General features: G+C 43.5%; 1 protein-coding gene across 2 annotated transcripts in view; it reads left to right on the top strand.

The window, feature by feature from the left end:
- The first annotated feature begins 21,945 nt into the window (after positions 1–21,945).
- TTR (transthyretin) overlaps positions 21,946–23,822 on the top strand; it is a 38,448-nt gene continuing 36,571 nt past the window's right edge. The window contains exon 1 of one of the 2 annotated variants that reach the window (XM_033934943.1): positions 21,946–22,051. In XM_033934943.1, the coding sequence (XP_033790834.1) occupies positions 21,983–22,051 (69 nt within the window). In that variant the 5' untranslated portion in view covers positions 21,946–21,982. Of the gene's footprint in view, positions 22,052–23,369; positions 23,520–23,822 lie in introns of those variants that run through there. The other variant, XM_033934944.1, reaches the window with a different exon arrangement.

Raw genomic sequence — 23,822 nt, 5'->3', positions numbered from 1 at the left:
TTTCTTCCATTCCTGACTACTTGATCAGCCTCTCTTAACTTTTCCAGATTTTTGCCTGTGTTCCTTGTGCTGCAATCTTTTGTAATTTATGAAAGCTAACCTCTTTTTCCTTACCTTCTCAGTTACTACTTTTGAGAATCAAAACTTCCTTCTTTCCCTCTGAAGGAAAGGAAATATAGGACAGATGTTTAAATACTTGAGCCTAATCTTCCCCAAAGATGGTGAAATTGTAGTACCAGAAGACACGCTTTTAAGCTTACCTCCATGCAGCTTCATTTCAATATCGGGAAATAGTTTTTCACAAAAAGAATAGTAAATGCCTGGAATGTCCCCCCTAGTGATGGTGGCCTGAGCTAAAACAGTAACAGAATGCAGAAGATCCTTATAGAGTAGGTATGCAACCTCGGTCCTTGAGGCCTGCAACCTATGTGGGCTTTTAGGATTTTCCCAGTGAATATGTATGAGGTTATTTTGCATTTATTACCTCCCATTGTATGTAAATAGATCTCATGCATATTTTTTCAGAAAATCCTACAAAAACCTGACTAGATTGAGGTCCAAGGGTGCCCGTCCCTGCTATATAGCAAGAGGATGAAATTGAAATAAAACAGCATTCCATTAAAACCAAAGCTACAAATTTTCCACTTTAAAAAATACCCCAAAAGGCATAGAAGGGGGTTAACTTTCAACAGAGCAGCAAATGCAACCCTAGCCACCTTCCTGGATAAATGAATAGCTCATTGGGTTTTTATCTGCTGTCAATTACTATGTTAAATTCAAAATGATTGGTTGCAGAATGATCAGCCTAGTTGCTACTACTGAATTTTGCAAAAACATTTGTGGAGCCAGTAATATTTACCAAGAGAGTCACTAACCTGCAGTATCTCATTACTGCAGATTAGTGACTCCTGTAGTAAATATCATTCGGCTTTACTGCCTGCAATAACCCAAAGATAGCAAACCTGACTCAGGTTCTGCTATCTCTTCAAGGAGCCAGTGCTGGTACAAAATAACCCACTACTCACCCCTGATCCTTTCCCAACATGCAGCATAAAGTTCTTTCCCCTTAACCTCTTCCCCAATATCAAGTGCCAGCTCTGTTTGATAGTACCCTCACTCCCCAAACCCCAAGTACCTTTCTGAAGGGTTCTACAGTAGCCAGTGGCTGTGTATGAGTGATCCTTGTAGCTCCTGCCTCATTGGGTGGTGGCCTCCAAAATGATGCAAGTTGATCTTGAGCGATAGTCTTGTGATACTGTGGGAGTTTGTGGCACAGTGGTTAGAGCTACAGCCTCAGGACCCTGAGGTTGTGGGTTTCAAGACCCATGCTGCTTCCTGTGACCCTGGGCAAGTCTCTCAATCACCCATTGCCCCAGGTATGTTAGATAGATTGTGAGTGCACCGGGACAGATAGAGACAAATGACTGAGTACCTGAATGTAAACGGCTTAGACAATAAATAGGTGGCATATAAATAACTAAAATTAAAAAAAAAAATTGGTCAAAGCATGGACATCAAAAGGAATCAGAAATCTTTACATTAGTGTCTTCTATTCCACCAATACCTTTTGGTTTTAGGCGGATTACAAAAGAATTGGTCTGGGCATACCCAGTGAGATTACAAGATAGATAATTAGAAGAAGCATTACAGTCTGGGGACATATTTGGATGATTAGTTTGAGTTGCCAAATTTCCAGAATAACATGGTTTTTAATTCTCTCCTGAAGGTTTTATATTTGGATGTTGTGATCAGCAGGTTGGAGATGTGGTGGTCTAGTTTCGCTGCTTGGGTGGCTAGTAGGCTGTCGTACATTTTTTTTACATTGTATGCCTTTGATTGTTGGGTGAATGAAGGGGGTCTGTGTTCTCTTTGGTCTCAATGTGTTGTTCCTGGTTAGGCGATTGTTTAGATAGGTTGGTCCATTGCCATTCAGAGCTTTGAATAGCATGCAGTAGAATTTGTAGACTATGTGTGCTTGTACAGGGATCCAGTGTGATGTAGTCATATTTGGAAGCCAGTGGTAATGTAGTCGTATTTTTTTCTAACGACTATATCAGTCTGAGGGCTGTATTTTGCACTGTTTGTAATTACTCTAACATCCTATATCTGTCATGCCCTGCCAACATGATAAAGCAATCTAGTAGTCCTAGAACTGGACCAGGAATCTGAATTGTTTTTTGTCAAAGTATTTTCGGATTTCTCTTAAGTTGCGCATGATTGCGAAGGCTTTCTGGACTGTTTTGTTGATTTGGAGTTGTACTGAAAGTTCATGGATCCCAGCCAGTATATATAGATTATGGATTTTAGACTGACTGTTACCTATATGATGATCTAAATATCTGTGCAGACAATACATTAGGTTAAAAGCACATTATTCAATAGGGAGAACAAAGGGTGCATAGTAGCACAAACCCATTGTGTGGTAAAAATATCAGCTTTCTTTTGTATGCTATTAAGTACAACTGATGTAGAGTAACTTTTGTTGTGCTGGGATAACCCACCTGTCAATATGCAATGTACAGAGCTGTCTGGTATTCTGCTAGATTTTTCAAGTAAGGCTTCTTTCAGTCAATGAAAAGAAGAAATGCAATTTAATCAGAAGGAGGTTAGGGATCTGGCATTAAGCAACTCTGGAGTAGAACTGGACTTTGGCCTGTTCAGTTGGCCTTGTATTCTTAAACTGGTTTTGTGATTTACTATATCATCTTTCAGTCCTGTGTCTAATTTCACTGCTTACAGAACAGAATACAGCAGTGTGTGATCTGCATACTAAGGCCATATCCATATGAAACAGAGGCATTTACATGTGTATATCACAGACTCGTAGCAGTTTCAAGGGGATGTTGTGTGGGTGTTTGGTTTAAGTCCTAATCACTTCCAATTATATTTGTTTCTCATTCCCTCTATAGTCCCTGCCCTTTCTACTTCTTCATCCCTTTGTATTCCCTCTCCATGAACAGTATATATTGATCGACTCTGTGTTCTGTATGCCTGTCATAATTAGATTGTAAGCTCTTTTGGGCAGGGACCATTTCTTGCATGTTTAATGCACAGTGCTGCGTGCTCTGGTAGCACTATAGAAATAATAAATAGTAGTAGGGGGGAGCTAAACTCTATAAACTAAAACTTAACCTTATATACTGGGTCTTCAACCAAAGGAAGCTCGACGTGGTTAACAATAAAGTAAACTGAAATACAAGAGTTAGTTTTCAAAATGTTTAGCGAATAAAAAAGTTTTTAGAAGTTTATGGAAAAGTTGGAAGGAACTGGGACACCTCAAAATTAGGGGAAGTTCATTCCATAGTTGGGGAAGTTTAAATGCCAGAGAGCTGTTAAAATTCTTAACTCTTTGAATTCCTTTCCTAGAAGGAAGAGAAAGTGTAAATCGATGAATGCCTCTCGCATATGAAAATCTATAAACATTCCATAGCAGAGGAACAAGAGGAGCAAAGATGCCATGTAAAATCTTAAAAACAATACATAAACACTTAAACTGAATTCTAAAATAAACCGGGAGCCAATGGACAGAGAGAAGCAAAGGAGTCACATGGTCGAATTTGCTCTTTCCATAGATCAACTTTGCGGCGGTATTCTGAATCAATTGTAGTCTTTGAAGGCAGTTCTTAGTGATGCCAAGATAAATGGCGTTACAATAATCTAACCGGAATAATATAATAGATTGGACAAAAACAGAAAAATGACGTTGATGGAAAAAAGATCTAACCTTCCTCAACATTTGTAAGCTGAAAAAACATTTCTTAACCAGAGAGTTTATTTGATCCTTAAAAGTAAGAGAAGAATCAAAAAGTATTCCCAAAATTTTAGAGGAGAACTCAATTTGTAGGGAGGCTTCAGAATTCAAAAGTACAGTGGAAGGAAGATAATCCAATTTTGGACCTAACCACAGAAGTTTAGTTTTAGCTGCATTTAGCTTCACTTTTTTGAACCTTTGTAACATTTCTTTGGAGTTCTGTTCTGCGCTTTGACAGTATTGAACTTATGCTGTATTGACACGGATTTTGCACTGCTACTGCATTTGTACCAGCACTTTGATGTGCCTCTATTGCTGATTTTGGATCTGTTTCACCTGATTTGCTTCATTGTCGGACGACCTAGAACTTTCATCTGCCTTTTGATTACTTCTTGGCTGCTTTTCAAGTTGGAGCCTGAACTTCTTCAAGCTAAGTGACTCTTTGAATTCACATTTTAGTGAACTTTCTTTGGCCGTCCTGATATTTATTTATGTGTTTGTTTGTTTATGTGTGTCTGTAGTTTTATGTGTTTTTAACTTTGCTGAAATGTTTTTTAGTTCAATCATCTTTATTATTTTTGAAATATACACTCCAAGGACAAGGATATCGTATGTTGGATACAACAATGGAATTATACATAAAATGGATGTTGAAAAGTTGATAATATGAATAAGATTAATAAAATATGTATATATTCTTTATGAAGTAGTTTGTTTAGTACTGCACTAACGCTGTATCGTTTTTGATTGAGTATATATTTATGCAGGGGATTCTTTTCTTGAGCAGCTATTATTTTTTTGAATCCTCGTTTGTTTTTTTTATTTTGATTTTGCTCTCAGTTTTGTTTGTATTACATAGATAACGTCATAAACAACATTGGGCTATTTTAATACATTCATATTTTTTTTTTCAAACATGTATATTTGTAAAATGGCTGCTCCCACTGCACATCCCAGCAAATACTCATGCACTCCTTTATTCATGGGTTTAAAAAGAATAATAAAAGAAGGTGGGAAGTGACAGTTCTGCACTAAGGGCCACTCTGTCAGAAAAAAAGTGTATCAGTTCATAACTGCATACTGCAAAACTTATATGCACAGATTAACATTCCACTACATGTACAAATGTGTGCCGATACCTTTTTATGCAGATCATATTTGCATTAATTTATTTACTGTGACAGCAAGCCTGTGTTAGAAGATATGTACTGAGCCATCAATTTTCTTCTCTTAAGCAAGCTTTCTACATTTATAAAGTAATATAATATAGGACAGCAGATACAGACCTGCCAAGCAAGACAGCCAGAATCTCACCTGCCACTCTGTATAGGCAGTCAGCAATTTGATGCAATACCAACCAGTAATATTTGTTATGTTATATACAATCTTATATCCCCAACACTATTATATACTCTCCTCTTTACAAAAAAACTCCAAATGATGTCAATAACGCTAGAGACAATGAAAGAAAAAGTCTTAATAACAGTGAGCCTATTAAAGTCTGGCTCTACTCAAAGTACATCATAGGCATAAAAAATCTTTTGAGTCTCTATAGCGCAGGAGAGAATGCTTTTCTTCAGTTCTATAAAAATAAGTCAAAGGTTAGTATAATGATGCCTTGTTCCACTAACCCAGTGTTTCGCAAACTTTCCGGCCAGCGGCACCCTAAAGTCAGTGCCCTGGCCGAAAGGCACCCAGAAGTGCGCGGACATTGATGCGATGATATCACGCACATGTGTGGAGGCCCATCTGGCTGCCACCCTTGGTGGAGGGTTTCGGGAGGTGCAGGGAGAGGAGAAGAGATGCTGGCCAGGAGGAGAGTCATCTGCACTGGCTGGCTGCCTACAGGACATGCCTCTCGCCACGAAAGGCATATCCTGTAGGCAGTCAGCCAGCATGGACGACTCTCCTCCTTGTCAGTGTGTTGCAGCACAACTGAAATCTCAGGAGGCACACAGTTTGCAATACACTGCTCTAATCTTTGACTTATTTATATAGAACTGAAGTAGAGCATTCTCCCTTGCGCTATAGAGACCTGAAAGTTTTTTATGCCTATGCGTATAGCCAGACTTTAATAGGCTCGCTGTTGAGGCTTTTTCTTTCATTGTCTCTAGCATTAGTGATGTCATTTGGGTCATAAGAAAGTATTGGCAATCTAATATTCCACCAAATCCTCATTAATTAGAGTTCTAGGTGGGTTACAGGCAACTTATTGTTATATAGTATTTTGTATAGAGTTAAATATGGCAGACTGGATGGGCCATTTGGCCTTTATCTGCCGTCATGTTTCTATGTTATAAACCAGCACAAAATACCCATCTTCCCACCTGCCCTCCTCAACTATCAGAGATACCCAGGAAGAACTGTATCAACCATTCAGTGAGCAACTATGAGCCCTTGGGGATAAGAGTTTTCTAGAAAGGTTCCTAAGTAGATTGGAAAGCCATACCCATACAAGAGGTGAGATCTGAAATCTGTTGATACTCCAGTAACAAAATACCAATCATCTCAACATGCAACAAGTGCTGTGCAGGAGTGTCCAACATGATCATTGATTTAAAAGGACAAAAACCCCTTCCAAGGAGACCTCGTTAGGGATAAATGCTAAAGAGTAGTTTAGGAGTTATGTTTAAGCTTCACTGACCAGATGTAATGTAATGTAATGTAATTTATTTCTTATATACCGCTACATCCGTTAGGTTCTAAGCGGTTTATAGAAAATATACATTAAGATTAGAAATAAGAAAGGTACTTGAAAAATTCCCTTACTGTCCCGAAGGCTCACAATCTAACTAAAGTACCTGGAGGGTAATAGAGAAGTGAAAAGTAGAGTTAGAGGAAAAATAAAAATAAAATAAACATTTTAACAAGACAGCATTGATCTAAATACTTTGGAAGGTAGAAGAGAGGAGAGAAAGGAATAGAAGCAGAAGGGGGAGCCGTTGAACAGTAGAATTCTGGAGAAATTTAAATGATAGAAATAGAACAAAACAAAGACAAAAGGCAAAACAATAGATAAGATTAAAGATAAATCATAAGCTGGAAAGAAAAATAAAATAAAACTTTGTCTTCAATCCACGGTTTCAGCGTCAGTGATGAAGTGGAGCAAGTAAGTTTAGGAGGAGCGATTGACGTTTCCAGAAAGGGCTTCTTCAGGGAAGAGACTTGGCAGACAGTCCCAGGATGCCTATGTCTCCTCCCCTGCGATGTTCTCCCATCCATGCATTCCCTCCCAGACACACTGCCCGTGCCCCAGCCGCTCCAAGGAGGCTGCCCCAGATGAGGCCCACGGTGAATGCAGGATTCTCTCCTCTGCGGGAAAGCCGCCCGGAGCCGACAGTCGATCTTCTTAGCGGATTGCATGGGGGGAAGAGTTCACACTCTTGGTAGGATCGGGTCTGTGTGCTCTCGGTGGTTGTGGCTGGTCTCGTTGCTGCTTAGGTGTAAAAGCAGTTGATCTCCACTGCTGCTGATATTTAAAAGCAGGCAGATTGATCTCTCCAATGGACTGCAGGGGGAGGAGTTCACACTCCTGGCAGGATCGGGTCTGTGGGCTCTTGGTGGTTGCGGTAGGTCTCGCTGCTGCTTGTATGTAAAAGCAGTTGTTTTTCTACTGCTGCTGATATTTAAAGCAGGTAGATTGATCTCTTAAACGGGATATAGGGGGAGGAGCTCACATGCCTGGTTGGATCGGGGCAAGGGCTCCTATTATAGGCTGCTTAGGTGTAAAAGCAGTTGATCTCCTACTTCTGATAATATTTAAAAGCAAGCATATTGATTTTTCCAACGGAATGCTGGGGGAAGAGCTTACTTGTTTGGCTGGATCAGGGCAAAGGGCTCTCGGTAGTGGTGGCTGGTCCTGTTGCTGCTTAGGTGTAAAAAACAGTTGATCTTCCTAGTGGACTGCAGGGGGAGGTGGAGCTCACACTCTTGGCTGGATCGGGTCTATGTGCTCTTGGTAGTTGCGGATAGTTCCGCTGCTGCTGAGGCGTAAAAGCAGTTGATTTCCCACTGTTGCTGATATTTAAAAGCAGGTAGATTGATCTCTCCAATGGACTGCAGAGGGAGGAGCTCACATGCCTGGCTGGATCGGGGCAAAGGGCTCTTGGTAGTGGTGGCTGGTCCTGCTGCTGCTTAGGTGTAAAAGCAGTTGTCTGCAATAAAGCTTAAAATGTGTTTCCAAAATAGTATAATGTTATGACATGACCATAACATATGACCTAAAGTCGCAGCTGGATGGCCACATCTTGGGCAATAGTCATTTGGTGTTAGCTTAAGCAGGCAAGCCTTCCTAGGAGAAATTCCTAGGAAAAATGTAGAGTCACACGGTGATATTAAGCGAATTTCAGAAGAGTGTGTGAATGAATCACAGGTTGAGTACCTGTGCAAAAAGATTTGCTACTGACAGTTTGGCGTAAATACTGATGCCCACATTTGAGTGTGGGAATGGCCTTTTTATAGAATAGCCTGAAGGCCTGCCTGTCTCCCCTGAAGGCCTGTGTCACCATTCCTGAAGACCTGTCCCCCCCTTGAAGGTCTGTTCCCCCTCCCACCCCACAGGACTGTGCACCCCCCTTCCCCCTGGCCTCCCGCGCACCATTTACCTAATAGGAGCAGCCTGCAGAGAAGATCACATGCTAGCGATCTTTGCAAACTGCTTCAGAGCTGTTTCCTCTGCCATGGTCCCGCCCCTCCTTTGACGTCAGAGGGAGGATCGCGGCAGAGGAAACAGCTCTGAAGCAGTTTGCAAAGATCACTAGCACCGTGATCTTCTCTGCAGGCTGCTTCTATTAGATAAATAGTGTGCGCGAGGCCACAGGGGAAGCTGGATGCCAGGGGGAAACCCAGACGCCAGCACTTCCTGACTGACCCTCCCCCCTCGCCCTCTAAAGCAGGTGCAGCAGCAGCCGGCCAGAAAGAGCAGCACTGTCGCTCCTGCTTTAGGGGTCAGCTGAATAGGGAAGCCAATTTTTTTGGTTGTTTGTTTTAAATCGATTCGAATCGATTCACCCAAAGTGAATCGGTGAACCTATTCGAATCGTGAATCGGGCAGCACTAGTCTACTCCCAGTCTGATGTTCTTATTTCTCTACTCAGGATTCTGTAGAGCTCTGTAATATCCCCCCCTCAGCTGAAGGGCTCCAACCTCTTTAGCCTTTCCTTATAGGAAAGTCATTCCATCCATATCATTTTGGTTGCCCTTCTCTGTATCCTAATTTTTTCTTTCTTGCTTCTGACATGTGACCAGCATTTCACATAATGCTAAGAGGTTCATTTTCAACTAAGAAAGTGGCATAAAGGAGCAGATGGATATTTTTTCTTGCCAAACCTTTCCAATTGGCTATGTTTGAAACCTTTGTTCTAATCTAGATGGCTATCTATGCTGTTGAGCAGTAGTTCATGTAAATCTCATTGCAACATCGAGGTGTGGTGTGGGCAGGACTAGGTGAACATTTTTCTTCCATAATCAAACATTTAAGAATATGGCCAGGGCACAATTTGGATGGTTGGGGCTAGACCTGTTTAAATAACAAATAAGTGCCAAAAGGTGCTCAAACTGACTAGATGAGCACTGGAGGGATGTAAACATCGCCCCGCACATACATATACTACCCCAGTGGTCACTGACCCATTCCCACCCTCCAAAGATATGAATGAAACAATGCATATCTGTCTATATGCCAGTTCCAGATGTTATGAACAGTCCTAGTAGGTTCCTGCAGTAGCCTAGTGGGTGTTGTAGTCACCCATAGACTCGGACCCATATCCTACTCTAACTACTACATTTACAAAATGTGTGAACATTCCAAAATCTACCCAAATCCCACTGTGAATGGAGGAGTGGCCTAGTGGTTAGAGCAGTTGCCTTAGCATCCTGAGGGTTTGATTCCCACTGTGTGACTCTGGGCAAGTCACTAAACACGTCATTGCCCCAGGTACCTGTCTAATATATGCAAATCACTTTTATTTTATTTATTTATATTCCACATATCCTAGATTTTATGCAGATTACAAATTATTCAGGTACTCAAGCATTTTTCCCCATCTGTTCCGGCGGGCTCACACTCTATAATGTACCTGGGGCACTGGGAGATTGCATGACTTGCCCAGGGTCACAAGGAGCAGTGCAGGATTTGAACCCACAATCCCGGGGTGCTGGGGCTGTAGCTCTAACCACTGCACCACACACTCCCCACACAGATTGTAACCACACAGAAAAAAACAGTATATCAAGTCCCATCCCTTTTACTGTTATATCTAGGTAACACCTATAGGCTTAAGGGCTATTGGTGTGGTGTACAGTTGGGTTCAGTGGATTTTGAAGGGCTCGCTATACAATATAACAGGACTATGGTGAGATGTATAGTTGGGATCTTTTATGTGATGTTCACAGTAAAACATAGAAACATAGAAATAGACGGCAGATAAGGGCCACGGCCCATCTAGTCTGCCCACCCCAATGACCCTCCCCTATCTTTCTCTGTGAATAGATCCCATATGTCTATCCCATTTGGCCTTAAAATCACGCATGCTGCTGGCCTCAATAACCTGAAATGGAAGACTATTCCAGCGATCAACCACCCTTTCAGTGAAAAAGAATTTCCTGGTGTCCCCGTGCAGTTTCCCGCCCCTGATTTTCCACGGATGCCCCCTTGTTGCCGCGGGACCCTTGAAAAAGAAGATATCTTCTTCCACCTCGATGCGGCCCGTGAGATACTTGAATGTCTCGATCATGTCACCCCTCTCTGCATTCCTCGAGTGAGTACAGCTGCAACTTATCCAGCCGTTCCTCGTACGGGAGATCCTTGAGTCCCGAGACCATCCGGGTGGCCATTCTCTGGACCGACTCCAGTCTCAGCACATCCTTACGGTAATGCGGCCTCCAGAATTGCACACAGTATTCCAGGTGGGGCCTCACCATGGATCTATACAATGGCATAATGACTTCAGGCTTACGGCTGACGAAACTCCTGCGTATGCAACCTATGATTTGCCTTGCCTTGGATGAAGCTTGCTCCACTTGATTGGCAGTCTTCATGTTCTCACTGACGATCACCCCTAAGTCTCGTTCTGCTTCAGTTCTTGTTAGGATCTCGCCATTAAGGGTGTAAGTCTTGCATGGATTTTGGCTGCCCAGGTGCATGACTTTGCATTTTTTGACATTGAAGCTGAGTTGCCAGGACCTAGACCAGCGCTCCAGTAGGAGTAGGTCGTGCATCATGTTGTCGGACATTGAATTTATGTCTGTTGTGCTTTTGCCCACTACATTGCTTAGTTTGGCGTCATCGGCGAATAATGTTATTTTACCTCGCAGTCCTTCTGCCAAGTCTCTTATAAAGATGTTGAATAGGAGTGCCCCCTAAATTGCCCTACTGCTCTGCTGGGATGTCTGTGTGGCCAGACTACTACAAATGTTGGCTCCTCCTTCATCCCAATGGCTTTGTTCTGTGTGTTTTTCATTTGGACTTTTTTTTTGTTTTCAAAAATGGTTCAAAAAGATAAGACATACAGAGCACAAACACATCTATTTTTGAAAAAAGGAGATAGACGTTTTTGCAGTTTTGTTTGGCCCTGGAGATTTGTTCTTCCTTAAAGTATCTAAACTCAGATTTAGACGTCATGTTGAAAAAGGCCCTCCACATCAGGAAATATTTTTTCACAAACAGGGTGGTGGATGGCTGGAATGCCTTTCCAGGGGTGGTTGTGGAAATAAAAATGGTGACGGAATTCATGGGATAAACATAGAGGATCCCTGTATAGAAAAAGGATGGAATCTAATTAAAGCAAAACTTAAATGACCACATGAATGGAAGCTGTGGCATACCTAGGGAGGTTGGCGTCTGGGGCTTTGTTGCCCGGTGTTGCCACACCATGCGCCTCCTGCGCTTCCCCGCTGTGCTGTGCATCCTCTCACGCCTTCTCTGTCCCCAATGTACTTCTTGAAATGTTGGCCGGCGCAAGCACTATCTTCTAGCTGGCGCAGGCCTCGACTTCTTTCTGATGTCACATCCATCCTGGTCCTGTGACCAGGAAGTGATGTCAGAAGGGCGCCAAAGCCAGTGCAAGCAGTAGGTTGAAGATGCTACTTGCGCCACCTAACATTTCAAGTGGGAGGGAGGCAGAGAGGAGGAGAAGTGCTGGCACCCCCACAAAGATGGCATCAAGGGCGGTCGCGGTAAGACCAGGGCCGAGCAGACTTCTACGGACTATGCCCCAGAATTGGTAAGGCGAGACAGATATTAAATATACAATTGTTTAATCATGAAGAAGTGAAACCTGGGTACCTGGTCACCTTGGGCAGTCGGGAAAGACCATGCAAAGTATTTGCCTACCAATATTTACTATATTCCCTATATAAAAAGTCAGTCTTCCTTACGCCTACCTTTTAGGACCACTGCTGGCTGCATAAATGCTTCTGATTATCCACCTTTGGGTTGCTTGGCATTTGATACCCAGCCATATTCTTTTCTCTTTCTTTTTTTTCAGGCCCATCATTTGTGCAGCAAACACAAACAAAAAAGCAAACAAACTGCTTTAAATCCAGGCTGCTACCTAACTTAGTCAAATACTGATTCATAGACAGTGAAATCAACTTAGGTTAGTGCCTCGGCCCCACAGAGATATAAGCATTTTTCCGGCAACTGGCATGCACATTCCAGCCCAGTTAAGATCTTACTTTACACAGCTGCTGGCAAAACCAAGGTCTCATTGCCTTGACCTCCTGCTTCGAAAACTTGTGCAATTTTGTGCTATTGCTCCAGCCACCTTCTCACTGGAGGTTCATTGCAGTGTAAAAATAATTATACAAAGTACAAGGAGGTAATATGTCTACATCACCCAAATGAATCTTTGGCATTTACACAAGTCTGTTTTCAAATATTTTTAAATAAAGCCATATTCTTTAAAATAGTCTGATAGCCTTAGGTAAAAGGAGAATGAGATGAACGAAGTCCAGGCATAACAGGAGTGGGAAATGCTGAGAAAAGAAAATTAAGCCTGAGAAATTTGAATGGGAGCATGGGAAAAACAGAAACCCCCTGAGAATGCCAATAAAGAGAATGGGAACAAAGCTAAAACAGAACAAAGATAAAAGAATAGAAAAAGAAAACAGAATGAAAATGAAGAAAAATTACACCAGAATGAAAAGGCAGCAGCAAAGGCAATTGCTGGACAAAATCACACCCAGGCCAGGGGTTTCTTTAGGCCATGCCCACCCACCCCCATCCCCTTCGGCTTGCATGCTTGTACTCTCATAGGTTTATTCAAAAGGGAAATAGGGTGCCCTAAACACTTGCCCTTTCCCAGTCCTTCTAATAGTCCTGTCTGTATTGCCAGGGAACCGGAAAAGATGAACTCCCAGAAAATGGATTAGTCAATGATGCAATAAAGCAAAGCGTAAGTAATATGAGGCAAATTCTGTAAGAGGTGCCAAAAGTTAAGCGCTTAACTTACGCTAGCTTATGCGCTGGCTTATGCAAAGGTACGGTAGAGGTTTCTACCACAAGCCAGCAAGATAAATGCTCCGACACTCATAGAATTCTTATGAGCATCGGAGCATGTACCCCACCGGCCCACAGTAGAAACCTCTACCGCAGCTTTGTATAAAGACCCTTAATTAGAAAATTGGCTTCAAATATGAGCTTCAATTGGGTGATAGGCGTCTATCTTCATAGGTGCGATTCTGCAATAGATAGGCACCTAACCCCCAAATAGGCATGTTTAGGGGTAGAAAAGGACTTAGTTGCCTATAATATAGGCCTTTAAATCCTGGCCTACATTATAGGTGCCTACGTTTTAAGTTAGGCATGATTCTGTACAAGACACCTAAGTGTGATTCACTTGCGTTAGGCACCTATCTTTTTAGATGCCATTTACAGAATTTCCCCCATTTGTTTTATTTTGTTCTTTATTTCTGTTAGAGCAGGCATGGACCTTGAGGTTCCACAATCCCATCAGATTCTCAAGATTTCCACAATGTGTATGCACGAGATCTACTCGCACACAAAGGAAGCAGTATATGCAAACCAATCTCATTGTGGACCTCGAGGACCTGTGATTGCCCACCCATGCAGCAGAGTACATGAAAACCGTTTATTGTGTGATGCCAACAGCTAGCATGGGGGACACTGCCAAAGGCATCCAAGGGAAAACAAAAGGTCCCTGACTGTCACATAAATGCCAAGAGCCATCAGCATTTACTTTTACCCACAGAGAGGGTGAGTAATTTTCAAACAGCCCATTTCTCTAGATCAGTGGTTCCCAACCCTGTCCTGAAGGACCACCAGGCCAATTGGGTTTTCAGGCTAGCCCTAATGACTATGCATGAGAGAGATTAGAATATAATGGAAGTGATAGGCATGCAAATCTGCTCCATGCATATTCATTAGGGCTGGCTTGAAAACACGATTGGCCTGGTGGTCCTCCAGGACAGGGTTGAGAACCACTGCTCTAGATAATGGCTTTGAGAATTTGTATGTCTATTTTGTGCAAAATTATGATGGGAAGAGTAATATTGTGGTAATCATAATTGCTGAGGTCAATTATGAAAATCTTTGGGAGGGTAGGATAAAGACTTGACAGTTAATTTGGGGGAGGACAGCACAGCTGAAGATGTGCCTAGGGCTCCTAGCACTTCCAAGGCCCATGCCATGGATACTGGCAGAATGGGGAAGTTCTAGAGGTTCTGGTAAAGGCTGAAATAGCCCAGCTGTATTTTGTTATTTTTTTTATAAAAGAGCAAATATGAATACTTCAGATTACTTCTATTAACTGCTAAGCAGTTTTGAATACTAATAAAAAATATAATTTCTATATGCAAATTCCAGAAATCTAAAAGAATAAGATTGGAGAGTTAGAATGTATGGCACTCAATGTAAATATAGAATAATAGGCATTTCAGAGAACTGATTGAAGGAGACACTGATACCATATATAAATTACAGTATACTGTAATGACAGGACAGATGAAATGGTTGAAGGGATGACACTATGATGCTTATTTTAGACGTTCCATTTGTATTTAGATGTGCTTAAAATGACACTTAAATGTTTATCTTGCATAACCATCTAAGTCCCAGTTTTGCTGAAAGCAGGGATCTAAAACTAAAGAATGTGCAAATGGCAAAGGGTTGTGGTCTGGGCATGTTGTGGGTGGGACTACCCACAACATGCCCAATCCTCATTTCAGAAGGTGAATGAATGTCAGACAGATCAATGTTGGGTTGGATTCACTGTAATGCTTATTACCAGGATCCACACCCAGTTTTAGTAGTGCAAATTTACACCAACTGAAACTTGTTGCAAATACTCGCTCCTAAATTAGGTTGCAGATCTGTCTTATTCTATAACACTGTTTGAAAATTCTAGGAAAGCCGCTGACTTACCCATGCCTCTCCCATGGCTATGTCCCATTTTTGGATCCATTCATAAAATTTGCACTCATGATCTTTATAGAATACCAACTACAAAGATAATAATAATAATAATAGCTTTATTTATATCCTGTCATATCTTTTCAGTTCAAGATGGTATACAACAAGAGATGCTGTAAAGACAGCGAGGTTACATCAGTTAGATTTGGGAAGGTGTGGAAGACAGTTGAGTGAACGGGGTGGTAGGATAGGAAGAAGGAGCAAATGAGAAGAGGTAAGAGATGAACGGAATAGAAGGATCAGATAAATTTGTCGAATAAGTGGGTTTTTAGTGATTTTCTGAATGAATGGCATGTTGGTGCATTCAGGATTAGGTCGCTTAAGGTGTTGTTCTAGATCCCTGATTGAAAGGAGAGTGTCCTGTTGAGGAATCTTTTGAATTTGCATTGCTTGCAAGAAGGAAATGTGAACAGTAATGTTCTGCGAGAAAGGCGGAGTTTGTCCTGTAGGGCGAGGTGTTTCATGAGGTAGGTAGGTGCGGTGCCGAGGAGGGTCTTGAAGCAAAGGCAACCAAATTTGAAGATTATTCTGGCCTCAATAGGTAGCCAGTGAAGTTTCTTGTAGTATGGGGTGATGTGGTCAGATTTTTTCAAGCCACAGATTAGTCCGATGGCTGTGTTCTGCATGAGTCTCAGTTTCTTGATGGCTTTTTGATGAGATCCTAGGTAGATTATGTTGCAGTAGTCCAGTGAGCTCAGGACTAGAGACTGGACCAACAGTCTCAGTGATGTGAAATCGAAGTATGGTTTTAGTGTGCGTAGTTTCCATAATAAATGGAAGCAGTTTTTTAATAGGATGTTGATGTGGGCTTCGAGTGTCAGTTGCTGATCTAGGGTAACTCCTAGGATTTTGATGGTAGGGTTAATTGGGAAGATGTGTGTGTAAACTCAAATTGATGCCAGTTAGGACCAATAATTAATTATTAGCATCCAATTATTGGTGCTAATCTGCTCATTGTTCAGTTAAATTGTGCGGATAGGGATATGATAGAGACATTTCAATATCTCCATGGCGTTAATGTACAGGAGAGAGTCTTTTTCAAATAAAGGAAAACTCCGAAAGGAGACGGCATAGCATGAAGTTAAGAGGTGATAGGCTCAGGAGTAATATAAGAAAATACTTTACAGAAAGAGTGGTAGATGCGTGGAATGTTCTCCGCTTCCCCACCTCCACGCACACCTTACCCGCCCGCCCCCTCCTGCCATGTGCGTGCCACTTCCTTTCTCCCATGCTTCTGTAACGTTCCTGACATGAGCAGCAACCCCCAAGCTGCTGTCACGCCAGTATCAGCTCTTCCTTTGATGTCACTTCCTAGCTGGATAGGGGGGAGAGGAGGACTGGTGCCTGTGCCCTCACCAAGACAATGCCGAGGTGGACCTCCTCCCCCTTACTATGCCACTGGAGGCAAAGACTGTGTCTGAATTCAAGAAAGCATGGGACAGGCATGTGGGGAGATAGTGGATGGCGTAAAAGGGCAGGCTGGAATAGTCTCACCTAAGCCTAAAGGTCTGACTGCATTTGTGCCCAGAGTGATGTTGATGGGGAAAAAAGGCTATCCTGTCGAAGTGGTTGTCCAATGAGCCACCGCCCTCTAGCCTCTTTGGAACGTTGGCAGTTTGCTGATATCGATACGACACCAGAATATCGCTTTTGTATGATTTGGGAACATTTTTGGATGGATCTTACTCCTCATGCTTGAAGTTGAATATTGAATTTGTGATGCTGTTTGGTTTCAATTATGTGCTCCTTAATAGCTCTGCCTGGGGGGAGGGAGCTTTCATACTGTACATAAGTATAAGAAAATTGTTGTGTTCTGTATGATTTGCTGTCTTGCACTTCCATTTTCAATAAACACATTTAAACATAAAGGGCAGACTGGATGGGCCATTTGGCTTTTATCTGCCATCATGTTTCTATGTGCCAAAATCTGCATGCACAATTTTGAGCACCATATATTGAATAAGGGGATAAATGTTCGTTAATACCTACAATTGCAAAATACACTTTCTTACCTCCTAATGTGAAATTCTAGGCTAGACATTTAACATGGCTGTTAATGCAGCATAATAACTAATTTTTTCAACTCGTTAACTGTGCTCCTTAACATTTACCTTTAACACCGTATTTGGTTTAGTAATTCTCAAACTCTACTTGGGACCTCCAGCCAGATGAGTTTTCTAGATATATGCAAATCTCTGTCATGCATATTCATTAGGTATATCCAGAAAACCTACTGAAAAAAAAAATCATATGCAATTTTTCAGTACAAATACATGAATTTACACAACAATGAAAAAACAATGTTCAATACTGCAAGCTTTTCGCACTGTGCCAAATTTTACATTTTATCAGTGCCTGAGAATTCTTTCTGTGCTGGAGCAGGATCCATCAGTATTTAAGAACATTTAATTAAGGTGAGCAAGCATGCTGAAATTACCAGAGATTTTAACTGATTGGGACTGTTCCTCACACTGCCACAGTCTATCATAGCCCTGGCCTAGATAGAACCAGCCCTGGTGGCCGTGCCCTCATCTAAACCTCATTGCAATGATGAGAGATTAGTCCCACATTCTCCCTAATTTTAAGCAAGGGACTCCTATACTGGTTGGCTTAGTTGTATTTCTATTACCACAGGTATTGTTTAAACATCAATCTGAATGTTGTACCTATCAGAGTTTATGACGCTGAGTCGGCATTTGCACTGAAACATGGATCCAGTGTCAGGTCCCTCTAGTAGACATTTGCTCTTGCACAGAGCAGGATTAATTCTTCGAGGGCCCCTAGACACACAAGTACACTGGGCCCCCCTGGGCCTGCCCCACCCACACCTCGCCCATACCCTGCCCACACCCCGCCCCCGTTTATCTGTTTTCTTATTTACTTTTTTTCCCACTTATATTTCTTCTTTTTTTTATTTTATTCAAAACAAAGATTAGCATACCAGTGCACAGTTTTTCTTCTATGCAACCCCCAAACATCTCTGAACAAATCCCCCTTCCTTCCCTTCCCACCTACTTACCCGGGAAATTAACTCTGAACCCTTTCAATACATATATAAAAGCGTTCAAATATATTGTAAAGCAGTAATGCTACCTGAAATATAAGTCTATATTAATAACCAAATTTACATTGCCTAACTGCCTCACTCAGGGGTGTCAAACTCAATCACATAAGGGGCCAAAATCTGAATAAAAGGCTAAGTCACAGATCAAATTTTTAATTAAGATACTTAGGGGTCCTTTTATTAAGGTACGCTAACTGCTTTTGCACACGCTAAATGTGCACCTTAATAAAAGGACCCCTAAGGTACTAAGACTTAGTCTTAGCAGACATTTAGGCCCAGATTCTCTAAAAGTGCGTCCCGATTTTAGGCAGCTGTAGACGTCCTACAGCTGTCTAATCAGCCAATCGGGATGCACGTTTTTAAAAAAAAAAATGCTCCCCAGGCAGGCCTGAAGGCGCCTCCGGGAGCCTAGGGAGACCCGCAAGATGCCTAAGCTCGTCTAAGGGCCTTAGGCGGGCCTTAGGCTGAACCTAGGCGGCCCTACGCGTCTCCCTAGTAGATGAGAAGCTTAAAAATGTAGGCCAGCAAAATGCTGGTCTACATTGTAAGTAAACGCGGCCGCTATACTTATCGCGGCAAGGGATCTCTCTGCCGCTATAAGTATAGCGGGCCGTGGCCCCTGACCGATCACTGGCAGGAGGGTGCCCAAACCCTCCTGCCCGAAGACGCACCCCCCTCCCCGACACTACCGACCGCCCCCCCCCCCCCCCGACAATATCGGTCGCTGGCAGGAAGGTGCCCAATCCTTCCTGCCTGAAGACGCACCCCCCCCCTCCCGGCGCTAACAACCCCCACTCCACCAAACCTGTTCTTACAGATGGGTCTTGGACGTCGAGCAAGCAGGCACGCCTCGTCGAAATGAGGCGGGCCCGCCCCTTCCCGGCCCATCCCGCCGAAGCCTAAGGCCTGATTGGCCCAGGCTCTAGAAGCCTGGACCAATCAGGCCTTAGGAATAGCGGGTCCGCCCATCCCTACTAAGTCTAAGGTCTGATTGGCCAATCAGGCCTTAGATTAAGTGGGGATGGGCGGACCCGCTATGCCTAAGACCTGATTGGTCCAGGCTTCTAGAGCCTGGGCCAATCAGGCCTTAGGCTTCGGCGGGATGGGCTGGGAAGGGGCGGGCCCGCCTCATTTCGACGAGGCGTGCCTGCTTGCTCGACGTGCAAGACCCATCTGTAAGAACAGGTTTGGTGGAGTGGGGGTTGTTAGCGCCGGGAGGGGGGGGTGCGTCTTCAGGCAGGAAGGATTGGGCACCTTCCTGCCAGCGACCGATATTGTCGGGGGGGGGGGGCGGTCGGTAGTGTCGGGGAGGGGGGTGCGTCTTCGGGCAGGAGGGTTTGGGCACCCTCCTGCCAGTGATCGGTCAGGGGGCCACGGCCCACTATACTTATAGCGGCAGAGAGATCCCTTGCCGCGATAAGTGTAGCGGGCCGTGTCTAATCTAACCCGATTCTCTAACCCGCGTCTGTAACATGGACGCCGGTTACAGAATCGGGGTTTAGTTTAGGCCGATTCTGAATAGGACGCCTCTCCCGGGCGTCCTATACAGAATCAGGGCCTAGGTGTCTTGCGGGCCTCGCCTTCAATATAGGCGGCCTGCCTGGGGAGCATTTTTTTAAAAAAAACGTGCATCCCGATTGGCTGATTAGACAGCTGTAGGATGTCTACAGCTGCCTAAAATCGGGACGCACTTTTAGAGAATCTGGGCCTTAGGGTTACAACATCTCCAACCCTACTCCGGCTCTATAATGTAAACAAAATAAATATTGTAATCACAAAACAGAAAATAAAATCATTTTTTCTACCTTTTGTTGGTCCCAGGCTTTGCTTTTCTTCTGATAACTCGCTTGCCAGGGTGTCTGCCCATTTGTCGTTTTCTTCTTTCTCTGTGCTAACCATCCATCTTCCATCTCTGTCCTCCCCTTCCCTTCCCTCCCTCGGAGGTCTGGCATCTTTCCTTTTTTTCATGTCCATATCCGCAGCTTCAGCAGTGGACCCCACCATCCCCAGATCCACCATCTGTCCTTTTCTCAACTACCCTTTCATCCAGCATCTCTCCCTCCTTCCCTACCACCCCAGGGTCCATCATCTCTCTGTTTCTCTTCCCAACTACCTGCATCTGCTGGTCCATCCCCCTCCGACGTCACTTACTTCTTCCGGCAGACGCAGTCATCGCGGGATCTTCTTCGAGCTTCATTGGCTGCATTGCCATCGGTCGATGGTGAGGGGGAGGGCCAGCGTTGTTGTTGTCGGATGGGGGCCCGTTGCTATGGGGGGGCAGTGTTATTGTCATCAGGTGGGGGCCCGTTGCCGTGGAGGGAAGAGGGGGGCCCATTGCCGTCTGGTATGTTGTCCTTCAGCGGGCCCCTCTGACTATTTTGGGCCCTAGGTACGTGCCTAGTTGGCCTATTGGGTAATCTGGCCCTGCTCTTGCATTGGACTTTTGAATATATTGTTGTTTTACATTCAAAGGGTTTTTTCCCCTTTAGTTCCTTTTGGGTTTGTGGAAAGCCTTTTGGTTCATCCCTACACTGAAGGACTGTTAAATTGAGAATGACATGGGAACAGAATATGTCTCCATCTCCATGGATAACAGCAGGAAACCATCCCGTGGCATTCTTTAATGTCTATCTCAACCTCAGTCCTTTTACACCAGCATTCTTCATTGCAAGGCTTGAGGGCAGTGGCTGTGACCATTCATACTCTGATTCTTATGTGAGCCAAGTATGGGATAATGAACCCATTGTGACATCACTGATGAGGTTGGCTCTTAGGTACTGATGGAATAAGGCATTATGACATCACAATATCTGCTCTGAATACCAGAGGTTGTCATTCTTTAGTGTCTATCTCAACCTCAGTTGTTTTACACCAGCATTCTTCAATGCAAGGCTTGAGGGCAGTGGCTATGCCCATTCATACTCTGATTCCTTCCTCTCTCCTTAAAGTATGACATGGGGATTAGAGGATGACACGGGGACACAGTTTTTCCCGTCCCCACAAGTTCTTTTCCTGTCCCTGCCCCATTTCTGGAAGCTCCATCCTCATCTGCACAAGCCTCAAACACTTTAAAATCATAAGTGTTCAAGGCTTGGGCGATTAAGGCAGAGCTTACAGGAATGGGGCAAGGACAGGGACAGTGACAAAATTCACAGGGACAGGATGGTAAAATTGAGTTCCTGCGGGGTAATTTGTCCCTGTGTCATTCTCTAATGGGGTTGGTTTCCCATGGTTAACTGTGGGGACAGCGACAGGTTTGTGGCTCAGGACCACTGCCATGCTGGTGCTGTGGGGCACGAGGGAGGGAACTAAGATCCGGAAGACACTTCTTGTACAGTACTGTATTATACAGTAACTCTCAGGCAACCAGAAACACAGTTATCCGACATCCACCAATCCCCATGGGTGCCGGATAACTGAGATTCTACTATATTTCAGTATTAAAGAAAGTTTGTTACACAAAAATTAATAGAAGTAGGTGTTTTTAAACATGCAACAGATTCAAAAAGAAAGAAAACCAGAACGCAGTTCAAAAAGAATGGTTTAAGAACCATTTCATTAAACAAGGTTCACATTTGTTACTAATTTGCCTGTTGTTTACTAAGTAAATAAGCTGTCAGCAGATCTGAAATCATGGGAGCACTGCGAAGCTGCTTAATTTGGGGCGTGGAGGGGTGGAATTGGGTATAAAACTTCACATGGTTCTAAACTGTGAGAGAAAGAAATATCCAGCAGAATGGCCACTCATTCTCTGCTCTTGCTTTTCCTCCTTTCTTTGTTCTGCTTCTCCCAAGCTGCACCAGTGGTAAGTTCCTGGGGAAGTTGAGGGGGGGGGGGGGAGAGAGAGCCACTGCCCATATCAGAGCGTTAACTTTCTCTGCTTTGAAAAGTAACAGATCAAGGCAGTAAACAAAATTAAGAAAATGCACATATTTTATTTTATGAGGAACAAGTGGCAAAATTTTAACCTTTATTTGTCTTGCACTGAAAGGTTCTCAACCCAACCAACAAAGCTGGGGCAGCCTCCATAAAGGGCTTTAAACTTTATCCAGCAATTTCCCACATTTTTGTTCTCTTTTTTTCCAATGGAACAAAAAAAGTGGAAAATCACCAGATGGAGTGTATAGCCTTCGATGTAGACTGACCCAGCTTTGTTGGTTGGGCTGAGAACTTTTCAGTGGCCCCTCGTATGCATACATGGGCCATAGTGCAATGTTCTTTGAATACTGGTTACGAGTACTTCCCAAGTATCTGCAGAGTCAGCTTGAGTTTAAAATAGAGCACTAACATAGTAAATGATAGCAAATAAAGACCCACACTGTGCTAACAGTGTGTTTAGTTCATTGGGAAAGAACCAATTTATTTTCCTTTGTTATTAAATCTTCTTGAAAACCTTGATGAAGTTTGCCAGATATGCAGTGCATATTGTAAAGTCAGGAGTTAAGCCATATTATAGGGCAGTGTTTCCCAAGTCACTCCTGGAGCACCCCCTTGCCTGTCAGGTTTTCAGAATATCCATAATGAATATGAACGAAAGTGATTTGCATATAATAGAGACAGTGTATGCCAATCAAGTTCATAAATATTCATTTTGGGCATCCTGAAAACCGACAACCTGACTGGCAAGGGGGTACTGCAGCAGCGACTTGGGAAACATTGCTCTAAGACAGTCCTTGATGTCCACAACCCAGCCTGGTTTTCAGAATTTCCACAATAACAAGAATAATTCACAATAATCTATTTGTATGCGATGGAGGCAGCTGGTTTCACAAATCCGCATGGCCAATAAATGTTTATTAAAAACAGCCGAGCTCCAAAACGCGCATACAGTATTTGGATTTTAAATGCCAGAGAGAGAACTATAATTTCCCTGCAAGTCACAGATCCAAAAGATCATCTAACACACAGGTGTCAAACTCAAGGCCAGCGGGGCAAATCCGGCGGTCTGATGCCCCCAGTGTTACCTTGTGGCCAGCTCCCTCCTCCTCACAGCCATAGTGTGCACGGAGCTGCGTCCCACACCTCATCCAGAAGCATTCCCTCTGTTGTTGAGATGTCAGAGAGGCGGCTTCTGCTTCAAGTGCAGGATGCACGAGGAACCGCTGCACGCGGCTCCGTGCACACTACGGCTGTGAGGAGGAGGGAGCCAGCCACAAGGTATCACCATGGGGCATCGGACCACGGGCCACATAAAACATCCAGGTTGGAGCCGGCCAGAAGGTTAGACACCCGCTGGAGGGAGACACAGCATGGAGGGAGGGAAGACAACAAAGGTAGGGGGAATTATTTTATTTTCAAGTTAGTGTTTGAATTGTGTTAATTTTGAGCATTTTAATCTGCTATCTTTTGCACTGCTCAGGAAGAAATACATTTGTTTCTTTTTCTCTGGGGGTTGTACTGCATGCAGAATCTTGAATCTTAGGGTGTTTTAAAAATTATATTAGTATTTTTAGTTTTTGGTCCCGTATTTGTATAGGGCGGGGGTCGGCAACCTGCGGCTCCAGAGCCGCATGCGGCTCTTTTCCACCTTTGCTGCGGCTCCGGTAGTGTGTCACGCAGGCATGCAGCTTAAGTCC

This window comes from Geotrypetes seraphini, chromosome 2 (assembly GCF_902459505.1).
Source record: "Geotrypetes seraphini chromosome 2, aGeoSer1.1, whole genome shotgun sequence".
In the NCBI taxonomy this organism is placed as follows: domain Eukaryota; kingdom Metazoa; phylum Chordata; class Amphibia; order Gymnophiona; family Dermophiidae; genus Geotrypetes; species Geotrypetes seraphini.
This window is presented reverse-complemented; position numbering and strand designations above follow the sequence as displayed.